Here is a 13,425-nt window from a genome sequence, read left to right on the forward strand (position 1 = left end):
ATCAATGAAATAGAAACCAAAAGAACAGTAGAACACATCAATGAAACTCAAAGCTGGTTTTTGAAAGAATTAATAAGATTGGTAAACCCCTAGCCAGACTTAATCAAAATAAAAGAGAAAGGACCCAAATTAATAAAATCATGAATGAAAGAAGAGAGATCACAAGATCATAACCAACATCAAGGAAATGCAAACAATTTTAATAACATCTTATGAGCAACTCTATGTCAACAAATTAGGCAATCTGGAAGAAATGTATGCATTCCTGGGAATTTATAAGCTTGAAACAGGAAGAATAGAAAACATGAACAGATCCATAACCAGCAAAGAAATTGAAACAGTAATAAAAAATATCCTAATAAACAAGAGTCTAGGGCCTGATGTTTTCCCAGGGGGATTCTACCAAACATTTAAAGAAAAACTAATACTTGTTCTTTTAAAGCTTTTCAAAAATTGAAATGGAAGGAAAACCCAAACTACCTCTATGAAGCCAGCATTACCTTGATCCCAAAACCAGAGAAAGGCCAAAGAGTAGAACTAAAGACCAGTATCCTTGATGAACATGGATGCCAAAATACTTACCAAGATATGAGTCAAAAGGATCCAGCAGTACATTAAGAGGATTATTCACCATGACAAAGTGGGATTTATTCCTGGGCTGCAAGGGTGATTTGACATTTGCAAATCAATATGATAGATCACTTTAATGAAGGAAAAAATGACAAGCATATGATTCTCTCAATTGATGCAGAAAAAACATTTGACAAAATATAACATCCTTTTTTTGATTAAAACTCTCCACAGTGTAGGGATAGAGGGACCATACCTCAATATCAAAAAAGTCATCTACAAAAAACCCACAGCAAGTATCATTCTCAGTGGGAAAAAATGGAGAGCTTTTCCCCTAAGGTCAGGAACACAACATGGATGTCCACTATCACCACTTTTGTCCAAAATAGTATCCCTATCCTAGCCTCAGCAAGCAGACAACAAAAAGAAATAAAAGGCATTCAAATTGATAAAGAGAAGTCAAATTCTCACTCTTCGCAGTTGACATTTACTTTATGTGCAAAACCCAAAAGAGTCTACCCCAAAAGTGCTAGAACTCACACAGGATTTCAGTGATATCGCAGGATATAAAATCAATGCACAGAAATTAGTTGCATTTCTATACACCAGCAATGAGACAGAAGAAAGAGAAATCAAGGAATCAATCCCATTTATAATTGTACCAAAACCATAAGACACCTAGGAATAAGCCAAAGAGGTAAAAGGATCTGTACTCTAAAACTACAGAACACTAAAGAAAGAAATTGAAGACACAAGGAAATGGAATAACATTTCATGCTCATGGATTGGAAGCATAAATATTGTTAAAGTGTCTATGCTGTCCAGAGCAGTCTACACATTCAGTGCAATCCCTATCAAAATACCATTGACATTTTTTCATAGAACTGAAATAATCCTAAAATTTGTATGGAACTAGAAAAGACTCTAAATAGCCAGAGGGATATTGAAAAAGAAACCTAAAGCTGGTGGCATAAAAATACCAGACTTCAAACTATATTACATTAAGACGATAATGGTAGTGGCACAAAAATGGACACATAGGTCAGTGGAATAGACTGGAGAAAGCAGAAGTCAGACCCAGAAATCAATTCTGTGGTCAACTAATTTTTGACAAAGTAGGGAAATATATTCAATGGATAAAGGACAATGTGTCTTCAACAAATGGTGTTGGAAAAATTGGACAGCCACATGTAGAAGAATAAAACTATTCTTCTATTATGGCTATTTTCTTACACCATACACAAAGGTAAACTCAAAATAGATGAAACACCTATAAATGTGAGACAAGAGTCCATCAAAATCCTAGGGGAGAACACAGGCAACAACCACTTTGACCTTGGCCACAGCAACATCTTGCAAGATACATCTCTAAAGGCAAGGGAAACAAAAGCAAAAATGAAGTATTAGGACTTAATCAAGATAAAACTTCTGCACAGTAAAGGAAACAGTCAACAAAACTAAAAGCCCACAGGATGGGAGAAGATATTTGCAAATGACATAAAGGACTAGTATCCAAGATCTATAAATAACTTACCAATCTCAATCCCCCCAAAACAAACAACCCAGTCAAGAAATAGGCCGAAGACATGAGCAGATATTTCTACAAAGAAGACATCTACATGGCCAACAGACACAAGAAAAAATGCTCTATATCACTTGGCATCAGGGAAATACAAATCAAAACCACAATGAGGGCACCTGGGTGGCTCAGTGGTTGAGGGTCTGCCTTTGGCTCAGGTCGTGATCCCAGGGTCCTGGGATTGAGTCCTGCATTGGGCTCCCTGAGGGGAACCTGCTTCTCTTTCTGCCTATATCTCTGCCTCTCTCTCTGTTTTTCTCATGAATGAATAGGTAAAATCTTTAAAAAAGGGAAAAAACCACAATGAGATTCCGTCTCATACCAGTCAGAATGGCTAAAATTAACAATTCCTGAAACAACAAGTGTTTTGTGGATGCAGAGAAAGGGGAAACCCCTTACACTGTTGGTGGGAATACAAGTTGGTACAGACACTCTGGAGAGTAGTATGGAGGTTCCCAAGAAGTTAAAAATAGAGCTACTCTGTGACCCAGGATTTGCACTACTAGGTATCTACCCCAAAGATAGAAATGCATTGATCCAAAGAGGCACCTGCATGCTAATGTTTATAGCAGCTACATCCATGATAGTTAAACCATGGAAAGAGTTGCAATGTCCATCGACAGATGAATGGATAAAGAGGATGTGGTATATATGGACAATGGAATATTACCCAACCATCAGAAAGGATGAATACTTACCATTTACATTGATGTGGTTGGAATTGGAGGGTGTTACACTGAGTGAAATAAGTCAATCAGAGAAAGACAATTATATGGCTTCCTTCATATGTGGAATATAAGAAACAGTGCAGAGGATCGTAGGGGAAAGGAGAGAAAACTGAATGAAAGTCATCATAGAGGGAGAAAAACCATGAAAGACTCTTAACTATAGGAAAAAAATGAGGGGAGGTAGATGGGGGAATGGGATAATTGGGTGGTGGGCATTAAGTAGGGCATACGATATGATGAGCACTGGTTGCTATATGCAACTGATGAATTGTTGAACTGAAATAATGATGTATTATTATATGTTGGCTAATTGAATTTAAATAAAAAAAGATTTTGTATCTTTCTTAAAATGGCATTGTCCACTGTTACTAGATTTAGTCCTAGCTACTAATATTATTGTAAAAAAATTGTATAGTGGTAAGTAGTATTTTAAATTATATTTTAATTATTTCCAGAAGACAGGATTGTTACTGATTTAACTTTATTTTCAATAATTTTTTCTAATCTTACTCTAAAAATTTTTATATTTTTTGATTTTTCTAAGTTATATAATTACATTGTACATTAAGAAAACTTTGTATTTTTTTCTAAAATAGTAATTGGCATATAATTCACATGTAACTCATTTAAAATTCCCAACATGCACTAGTTTTTAGCTTATGCAAAATTGTTCAGTTATTACCACAATTACTTCTGGAACATTTTCATCATTTTAAAAAGAAACCCTGTAACCTTTAGCAATCACTCTACATTTACCCTTTCATTGTGCAGCCCTTGATAACCAGTAATCTGTTTTCTTTCTGTAAAGATTTGTCTATTCTAAACATTTCATATAAATAAAATAATAGTATATGGTCTTTTGTGACTCACTTCTTCTATTTAGAATGATGTTTACAGTGTTTGTCCATGTTATGGCATGTATCAGTACCACATTCCTTGTTATTGTGGAATAATATTCCATTACATAGCTATCCTACATTTTATTTATTTATTGACAGTAAATGGATATTTGTGTCTTCAGTAATGTTGCTATGATCATTTGTGTACAAAATTTCATATATACCTACATATATTTTTATTTTTCTTAGATACATAGAAAGGATTGAGATTACTGGGTCATATGGTAACGGATTTTAAGCTTTTGGGAACTGTCAGACTTTTCAGAAGCATCTGCACCACTCTACATTGTGAATAGCAGTGTATGAAATTTCTTTTTGTTCTTATCAGTACTTGTCATTGTCTGCCTTTTTGATTATACTCACTTTTGTGGATATGAAGTGTTATCTCATTGTGGTTGTGATTTGCATTTCCCAGATGGCTAATGATATTGAGCATCTTTTCATATGGTATTGGCAATTTGTCTATTTTTGAAGAAATGCATATTTCATTCCATTTACAGATACTTCTGAATACAAGTATTTTTTCAGCTATATAATTTGAGACCTTTTTCTTCAATTCTTAGAATTGTTTTTACTTTATTAATGGTGTTTTTGAAACATAAAAGTTTTAAATTTTGATATTTATGTACTTTTTCTTTTGTTACCCATGCTCTTGGTGTGATATTTGAGAAACTATTGCCTAATCAAAGATCTAGGAGATGGACACCTATGTTTTCTTCTAAGAATTTATATTTTTGCATCTTACATTTAATTCTTTTATCCATTTTGAGTTAATTTTGAATATGGTGTTTGACAGGAATCCAAGTTTACTCTTTTACATGTGTTATTCAGTTGTCCAAACACCATTTGTTGAAAAAGACTATTCTTCTTGCATCTGTCTTGGCATCTTTATTAAATATCAGTGGACTGTAAATATAAGGACTTAATATGGACCTCTATTCTGTCCATACGATTTACACATTTATCCTCATGTCTGTGCCATATTGTTGATTATTGTAGATATGTAATCATTTGATTTTTAAATTGGGATATGTGTGTCATCTAAATTTTTTCTTCTTTTTCAAAATTGGCTATTTTGAGTCTCTTGCATTTCCATGTGAATTTGAGAATCATCTTCTCTGTTTCTTCTCCCCAAAAGCAAGCTCAGCTTATTTTGATAGAGATTGCCTTGACTCAGAAGATCAATTTGGCAAATATCACTATCTTAGCAATATTATTACTTCCAATCCATCTATATGAGGTGTTTCATTTTTTAAGGTTTACTTTAATTTCTTTCAGTAATGTTTTGTGGTTCTCAGAGTATGGCTTTGCACTTCTATGGGTATGTATTATTCCTAAATATTTAATTAATTTTTATGCTATTCTAAGTGGAATGGTTGCTTCCATTTCCTTTTTGGGTGGTTCATTCCTAATGTATAGACATATAATTAATTTTTATATAGTGATCTTATGTCCTGCAACCTAGTTCAATACTGTTGATTCTATAGGACTTTCTATGGGAAGATCATATCATCTACAAGTAGAGTTAATTTTACTTCTTTTCAAATCTGGATGCCTTTTATTTCATTTTATTGCCCACTACCCTGGCTAGAATCTCTGGTATAAAGTTGAATAGAAAAAAGAGTAAACATCTGCATCTTGTTTCTGATCTCATGGGGGAAAGGATATACTCTTTCACCCTAAAGTATGGTATTTGCTCTGAGGATTTTTTGTTATACTTTATCAGATTGTGGAAGCTTCCTTCTATTCCTAGTTTTTGAGTGTTGTTGTTTTATCATGAAGGGGTTTTGGAATTTGGCAAAGAATTTTTCTACATCTATTGAAATGATCATGTGATTTTTGTTTTTTATTCAGTGGGTATACTGTGTTATTTTATGTGAATTTGGCTGTTAAGCCAACTCTACGCTGCTGGGATATTTTTATCTCTCTGGTTTGGGTATGAAATAAACCTGGCCTTGTGGAATGGATTAGAAAATGTTTCCTTCTCTTACATCTCTTCCATTTTTTGGAAGAATTCAAGAGGAATTGGTATTCATTCTTTAAAAATGTTTATTAGAAGGGTGCCTGGGTGGCTTGGTCTGTTAAGCGTCTGACTCTTGAGTTTAGCTTGGGTCATGATCCTCAAGGTTCTGAGATCGAGCCTGCATTGGGCTCTGCACTCAGCATGGAGTCTGCTTCTCTCCCTCTGCTCTCTGCCCTCTGTGCTCTATCTCTTTCTCGCAAGTAAATGAAATCATAAAATGTTTGGTGTAATTCACCAGTGAAGTGATCTGGTTCTAGAATTTTTTTGTTGGGTAGTGTTGATAACTGATTAAACTTCTTCAGTTGTTGAAGGCATGTTGAGATTTTCTATTTCTTCTTGAATTGGTTGAGGTAATTTGTGTGTTTCTAAGAATTTGTCTATTTCATTTTGGTTATAAAATTTGTTGATGTACAATTGCTTACAGTATTCTCTAATAATCCTTTTTATTTCTGTATGGTTTGTAGCAGTGTCTTTACTTTCATTTTTAATTTTGGGTATCTGCGTCCTTTCTCTTTTCTGTCATTCTAACTAATGGTTTGTTAATTTTGTTGCTATTTTCAAAGAGTCAACTTTTGCTTTTAATTTATTCTTTATTGTTTTGCTGTTTCGTTTTTTAAAATTTTTCACAGTAATCTTTATTATTTCTTTTCTCTTTGGTTTTACTTTGACATTTATTTTCTATTTCTTCAAGGTGTAAAATTAGATTATTAATCTCAGATACGTTTTCTTTTTTAATGTTGGCATTTATAGCTATAAATTTCCCTCTGAGTACTGCCTTTGCTGCATCCTGTATTAGTATTTATGTTTTGCTTTCATCCATCTCTGAATATTTTCTCTCTTGTGATTTCTTCTTTGACTAATTGGTTGTTTATGAGTATATTGTTTAATTTCTACATACTACTTTAAGTTTTTCTTCTATTATTAAGTTTTAGCTGCAATCTACTATAGTTGGAAAAGATACTTCATATAATTATAATGTTTTAAATTTGATTAAGAATTGTCTTATGGCCTAACATAGGGTTGGATATGGAGGATGTTCCACATGTACTTGAGAAAAACGTGTATTCTCCTGTTTTGGAGTAGAGTGTTACATATACATCTGTTAGGGCTACTTAGTTTAGACTGTTGTTTAGGGGCTCTTCATCCTTGTTGACCTTTTGTCTAAATGTTCTATTCATTATTTAAAGTAGAGTATTTAATTTCCAGTTTTACTGTAGAGAACTATTTCTCCTTTTAATTCTGTAATTGTTTATTTAAGGGCTCTTATTTTTTGTGCACGTGCAATTATAAAGTTATATCTTCTTGTTGAATTGACTCTTTTTTAAAAGATTTTATTTATTTCTTCATGAGTGACACACAGAGAGAGGCAGAAACATCAGCAGAGGGAGAAGCAGGCTCCCTCCGGGGAGCCTGATATGGACTTGATCCCAGGACCGGATATCACAACTTGAGCTGAAGGCAGACACTCAAACACTGAGCCACTGAGGCATCCCTGAATTGACTCTTTAATCGTTATAAGAGTCCTCCTTTTTCTTTTGTAACAGTTTTTTTCTTAAAGTATATTTTTTTCAAATATTGTTATGTCTATTCCAGCTCTCTTTGGCTATTATTTTCACACTTATCTTTTCCCATTCTTTCATTTTCAATCTGTGTCTTTGGATCTAAAATGGGTGTCTTTTTAAAAAAATATTTAATTCCAGTTTAATTAACACAGTGTATTATACCAGTTTGAGAGGTACATTATTATGATTCAGAAATTTTATTTATTTTTTTAAAAAGATTTTATTTATTTATTCATAGAGACACACAGAGAGAGAGAGAGAGAGAGAGGCAGAGACACAGGCAGAGGGAGAAGCAGGCTCCATGCAGGGAGCCCGACGTGGGACTCGATCCAGGGTCTCTAGGATCACGCCCTGGGCTGCAAGTGGCTCTAAACCGCTGTGCCACCGGAGCTGCCCATGATTCAGAAATTTTATACATTACTTTGCACTCATCATGATAAGTCTGCCCTTAAATCCCTTTCACTTATTTCACTCATCCCCCCCACCTTGATAACTATTAGTTTGTTGTCTATATTTAAGTGGGTTTTTTTTGGGTGTCCATTTTTTCTTTGTTCATTTGTTTTTTCAATTCCACATAAGAGTGACATTATGTAATATTTACCTGACAGACTTATTTAAAATGAGTCTGTTTTGCTCAGCTCCGGTGGCACAGCGGTTTAGCGCCACCTGCAGCCCGGGGTGTGATCCTGGAGACCCGGGATCAAGTCCCACGTCAGGCTCCCTGCATAGAGTCTGCTTCTCCCTCTGCCTGTGTCTCTGCCTCTCTCTCTCTCTGTGTCTCTATGAATAAATAAATAAAATATTTTTAAAAACGAGTTTATTTTAATCAATATAATATCATGTAATGCTTTCTTTACCCATTCTGCCAATATCTGACTTTTGATTAGAGAATTAAATATATGTATGTTTATACTTAAAATGATTGCTAGTTAGAAAGGACTAACTTCTGACATTTTATTTTTTGTTCACTGTATGTCTGATAGGTATTTTTCTCCCTCATTTCCTCAGTTATTGTCTTCCTTTGTGTTTAGTTGATTTGTTATAGTGGCACATTTTGATTCCTTTCTCATTTTTTGTGTGTATTCTGTTGATATATTTTCTTTGTGGCTACCATGAGTTTACATATATCATCATGAACTTAAAACTATATAATTTGAATTGATCTCATTTTATACTACAGCAATATTAAAACTTATCTATATTACTCTTTCCCTCCACTTTACATTATCATCACAAGATACATCATTATGAATTGTGTGCTCTGTAATGTAGACCTATAATTTTGTATGCTTGTCTTTGAAATATGGTAAATTAAAAATAGAGTTACAAACCAAATATTATATAATAATACTAGCTTATGGATTTATCTTTACTGGGGTCTCTATTTCTTCATGTGGCTTTGATTTACAATCTTAGTTCCTTCTATTTCAATCTGAAGGACTCCCATTAGTATTTCTTGTAGGGCAGCTCTATTAATGAACCCCCTCAGCCTCCATTATTAATAAACACTCTTTATGTGTTCCTTTTGTTTATCTCTGAAACTCTTAATTACTCTATAAATTTGGAAGGACCATTTTGCTGAGTGTGTTGACATTTCTTTATTTTCAGCATTTTAAATATATTATCACACTGCCTTCAAGCCTCCATGGTTTCTGATGAGAAATTAGTTAAAAATCTCATTAAGGATCTCTTATATGTGACAAGTCACTCTTACTTTCAAAATTCTTTTTGTAGGGGCTGAATTTCAAAAGGTTGATAATAATTTGTGTGTCTCTTTCTTTTGCTTATTCTTGGGAGTTTGTTGAGGACTTTGGATTTGTAGGTGCATGTCTTTTATCAAAATTGGACTGGTCATGGCCATTATCTCTTCAAATGTTATTTCTGTTTCCTCTTCTGTCTCTTCTCTTTTTGGGGCTCCCATAATGTGTATGTTGGTCTACTTAATAGCGTACCAAAGTTTTCATATGTTCCGTTTACTTTTCTTCGTGTTCTTTTTTGGTGCTCAGATTCAGTAATTTCACATGTTTCTTCTTCTAGTTTGCTGATTTTCTTTTGCCTGCTCTGCATCTGTTGTTGAATGCCTTGGAGAATCATCTATTTCTGTTACTATATGTTTTTTAGCTCCAGAATTTCTGTTTGATTTCTTTTAATAATTTCTTTCTCTAATTGATATTCTTTTGGTTTATACATTGCATTTTCTGGTTTCTTGTAGACTTATATATATATATATATATATATATATATATATATATATATATATATATATACATACACACACACACACACATACACACACACACACACACATATATGTGTGTGTGTATGTATTTTTCACTCTGTAAGTATATTTAGGGTAGTTATTTTAAAGTAGTTGCTTTATAAGTCTGATATCTGGGGTTCCTCAGGAATGGTTTCTGTTAATTTTTATGTTCCTTTGGTAAGGACATAGTTTCTTGTTGTTTGTTTTTTTGTTTTTTGTTTTTTTGTTTTTTTGTATGCCTTGTGATATTTTTGTTGTTGAAAGTTAGGCATTTGAGTATTTTAATGTGGTAACTCTAGAAGTCAGATTCTACCCCTTCCTGAAGCCTTGCTGCTGTTTTAATTGTTGAAGACTGTGGTAGTCTGTTTAGATAATCTTCTAATCTACATTTGTAAGAGTCTGCTTCTGTTGTGTGAGGTCACTGAGGTTTCTATCCTTTTGTTTATCTCATGTGTCAGAGTTTTCCTTGAATGGCAGGAACCAAAATAAACAGAGCAAAAAGAAGCAAAAAACCCCCAGAACACCCACAAAAATAAAAACCACACATCCACAGAAACAAAACAAATCCCTCTCCCATTCTTTGTATTGACCTTCTACTAAGACACTCCTTCAATACCTATTCATATTTGCACTGAGCTCAGAGGTCAGCTGAGCGTAAAACTTTGGATATTCTCTTTTCTGAAGATGCATCTTTCTCTGAGCCTGTGTGTGGCTTTCTAAACTCTCCCAAATCAGTGGGTATTTTTGAATGTCCTAATGTCCCCAGGGATCTCCCATAGCCTTTGCTCCTATTCCTGAGGCATTCTGTTATATAGCTCAACCAATAATCTTTGTCCCACACATCTGTGGTTTAGTTTACCTTGTGGTATTTTGTGCCATTTCCTTCATTTATCCAGTCTTTGTTCCCAGTTAGGTCAAGCAGACATAATCACTTTGCATCATAACTTCAGGTAGCCCACAAATAAATTAGAGCATACACATGTATTAATTTACTGAAATGTCTGTTTCTGTTTCCTTACAAACCAGGGAGTAGGATCTTCAACAGGGAACATGGGTTGCTGCCATTCTAAGAATAGCACTGCTTCAAGTTTCACAGGCTTTAAAATGGTCTGCTTGCTGGAGACAGTGTGGCAAGAAGGGCAAGTGAAAGCTCCATAAATCTTGTCCATTTTTAAGTTGAATTTTTTTAGCAACCATTCGCATGGTTGCTATAAACCTTTGAATGCATTCCATAGTTTTTCTAACATTGGTTCTGAGAATTTCTGCTTGCTTTTTGATATTTCTGCCGGGGCAAGAGTGCTTGATTCTGCATATTCTGCTATTTTCCCGATGTCATTCATCAACTGCATTTTTAAAAGATGGTTATATATATATATGTGTGTGTGTGTGTGTGTGTGTGTGTATTTGAGCACCTGGAATTGTTATCTCACTGTCTCTGGCATCCATTATTTCTGAAGAAAAGTCAGTTAATTTTATTGAGCTCTCCTGGAAATGAGGAGTGGTTTGTCTCTTGTGGTTTGTAAGATTTTCTTGTTTTTGCCTCTCAGTATTTTTACTATGTGTCTGTGGATTTGTATATTTATAATACTTGGAGATTGTTGAGCTTCATGGATGTTTAGATTAATTTTTTTCAACATTTTTGGGTAGTTTTCAGTCATTATATTTTGAATTTTTCTTCTGTTTTTTATTCTCTTGCCTGTTCTTCTTGAAGTCCCATTATTCTTATGTTTGTGTATTTTGCGATGTCCACATTTCTCTGGGGCTATTAATTTTTTTGAATTTGTTTTATCTTTTTTTTCTTATTATTATTGTCTCATATTAAATATCCAGCTACCTTAGTGAATTTTTTTGTGCTCTTCATTTTGGTTGTTTTGCTTTTTAACACCAGAATTTCCATTTCTATTTTGGATGTTTTAAAATAATTTATATCACTTTATTGGCATTTTTTAAATTGGATATTACCTTGTAATTTTATCTTTTTTTTGTTTTTTAATAATAGGTTGCATTTTAAAGTATGGTTTTCATTAGTTATTTTTATTGCCTGCTTCCTCTCCTTTGTATGGATGATACTTTCCTCTTTCATTGCATGTTGTAATTTTTTTGTTGGAAAATGGACATTTTAAATTGTATACAGTAGCAGTTTTGGATGCTGATTCCTCACTACCCCATCCTCAGGGATGTCTGCTTACTTGTTTGTCTAGTGGTTTGGCTGGACCATATTAATCTGTTTATTTCCCCTACTTTTCAGAAAGCACATACTTGGACATGTACACATTCACCCTGGGATCATAGTGATTTTAGCAGAGATCTCCCTCACTGTCTCTTCTCTTTATTGTTTGTCACTGTTGGTATCACACCCAGCTCTTGGTCACCAAAAATTGCTGGCTGATTTTTCTGTTGTTTTTGACAGTGTCCTGGGACACAAATTGCTTTACAGTATGGGAAAATTAAATCTGGATTTCTCTGTCAGGTTAGTTTTTTAAAAATAATTTTAACTGTGGTAAAGCACACATAACAAAATTTACAATCTTTACCATTTTTAAGTGTACAGTTCAATAGTGTTGAGTATATTCACATTACCGCAGCCAATATCCAGACCTTTTTCATCTTCTAAAAGTGAATCTGTATTCATTAAACAACTCTTATTTTTCCCTCGCTCTTGCCTGTGGCATCTACCATTCTAGTTTTTTTATGAGTTTGACCATTCTAGATATCTCATATAAGTGGAATTATACAGTATTTTTAGTTTTTAGAACTGGCTTATTTTGCTTTACACAGTGATTTCAAGTTCCATCCATGTGTTGCATATGTTAAAATTTCCTTTATATTTATTTATATATTTTGAGAGAGAGACCATACAGTGAGGAGAGGGGGAGGGCCAGAGGAAGAGGGTGAGAGAGAATCATAGCATGGAGCCTGATGCAGGGTTTGATCTCACAACTCTGAGATCATGACCTGAACCAAAATGAAGAGTCTGATGCCACCCAGACACTCCAAAATTTCCTTTTTAAAAAATTGTGGTAAAAACCACATAACATAAAATTTACCACTATAATAATTTTTACGTATAAAGTTCAGTAGTACTAAATATACGTTGCTGTGAAAGATATATTAGGATTTTTTGACTTGTAGAACTACATGTCTCTGCTATTTAATTGTTTTTTTAAAGATTTTATTTATTTATTCATGAGAGAGAGAGAGAGAGAGAGAGACGCAGGCAGAGGGAGAAGCAGGCTCCATGCAGGGAGCCCGATGTGGGACTTGATCCCGGGACTCTGGGATAGTGCCCTGGGCCAAAGGCAGGCACTAAATTGCTGAGCCACCCAAGGATCCCCTCTACTATTTAATTAATTCCTTGTTTTCCCCTTTTTCACCCAGCCCTTGGTAACTACCATTCTAATTTTATCCATGAATTTGACTACTTTAAGTGCCTCATATAAGTGGAATCTTATAGTAATTAAATAAATCATTGTATTTAATTTAGCATAGTGTCCTCAAGGTTCATCCGTGTTGTAACATGTGACAGGATTTCCTTTCTTTTTAAGGCTTCTTTGTTTTTTATTTTATATATAGACCCCATTTTGAATCTATTCATCCATCATATGGGTGGTTCTACGACTTGGCTATTGTAAACAGTGCTGGTATGAACATGGGTGTGTGAATATCTCTTCAAGACCCTGATTTCCATTCTTTTGAATATATACCAAGAATTGAGGTTGCTGGATTATATGGTAGTTACATTATTATTGATTTTTGATTTTTATTTTTAAAAAATGTTTAAAGATTCTCTTTATTTGAGAGGCA

At 34.0% G+C, this 13,425-nt stretch overlaps 1 protein-coding gene across 13 annotated transcripts in view; it reads left to right on the plus strand.

Annotated features, from left to right (window-relative positions):
- CNTLN (centlein) overlaps positions 1-13,425 on the plus strand; it is a 316,659-nt gene that overhangs the window by 98,622 nt on the left and 204,612 nt on the right. For 9 of the 13 annotated variants that reach the window (XM_077912082.1, XM_077912073.1, XM_077912077.1 and 6 more), the window contains exon 6: positions 12,032-12,091. The exons of the other annotated variants lie outside the window; for them this stretch is intronic. In XM_077912082.1, the coding sequence (XP_077768208.1) occupies positions 12,032-12,091 (60 nt within the window). The remainder of the gene's footprint in view (positions 1-12,031; positions 12,092-13,425) is intronic. 13 annotated transcript variants of the gene reach the window in all.

This window comes from Canis aureus, chromosome 10, assembly GCF_053574225.1.
Source record: "Canis aureus isolate CA01 chromosome 10, VMU_Caureus_v.1.0, whole genome shotgun sequence".
NCBI classification, from domain to species: domain Eukaryota; kingdom Metazoa; phylum Chordata; class Mammalia; order Carnivora; family Canidae; genus Canis; species Canis aureus.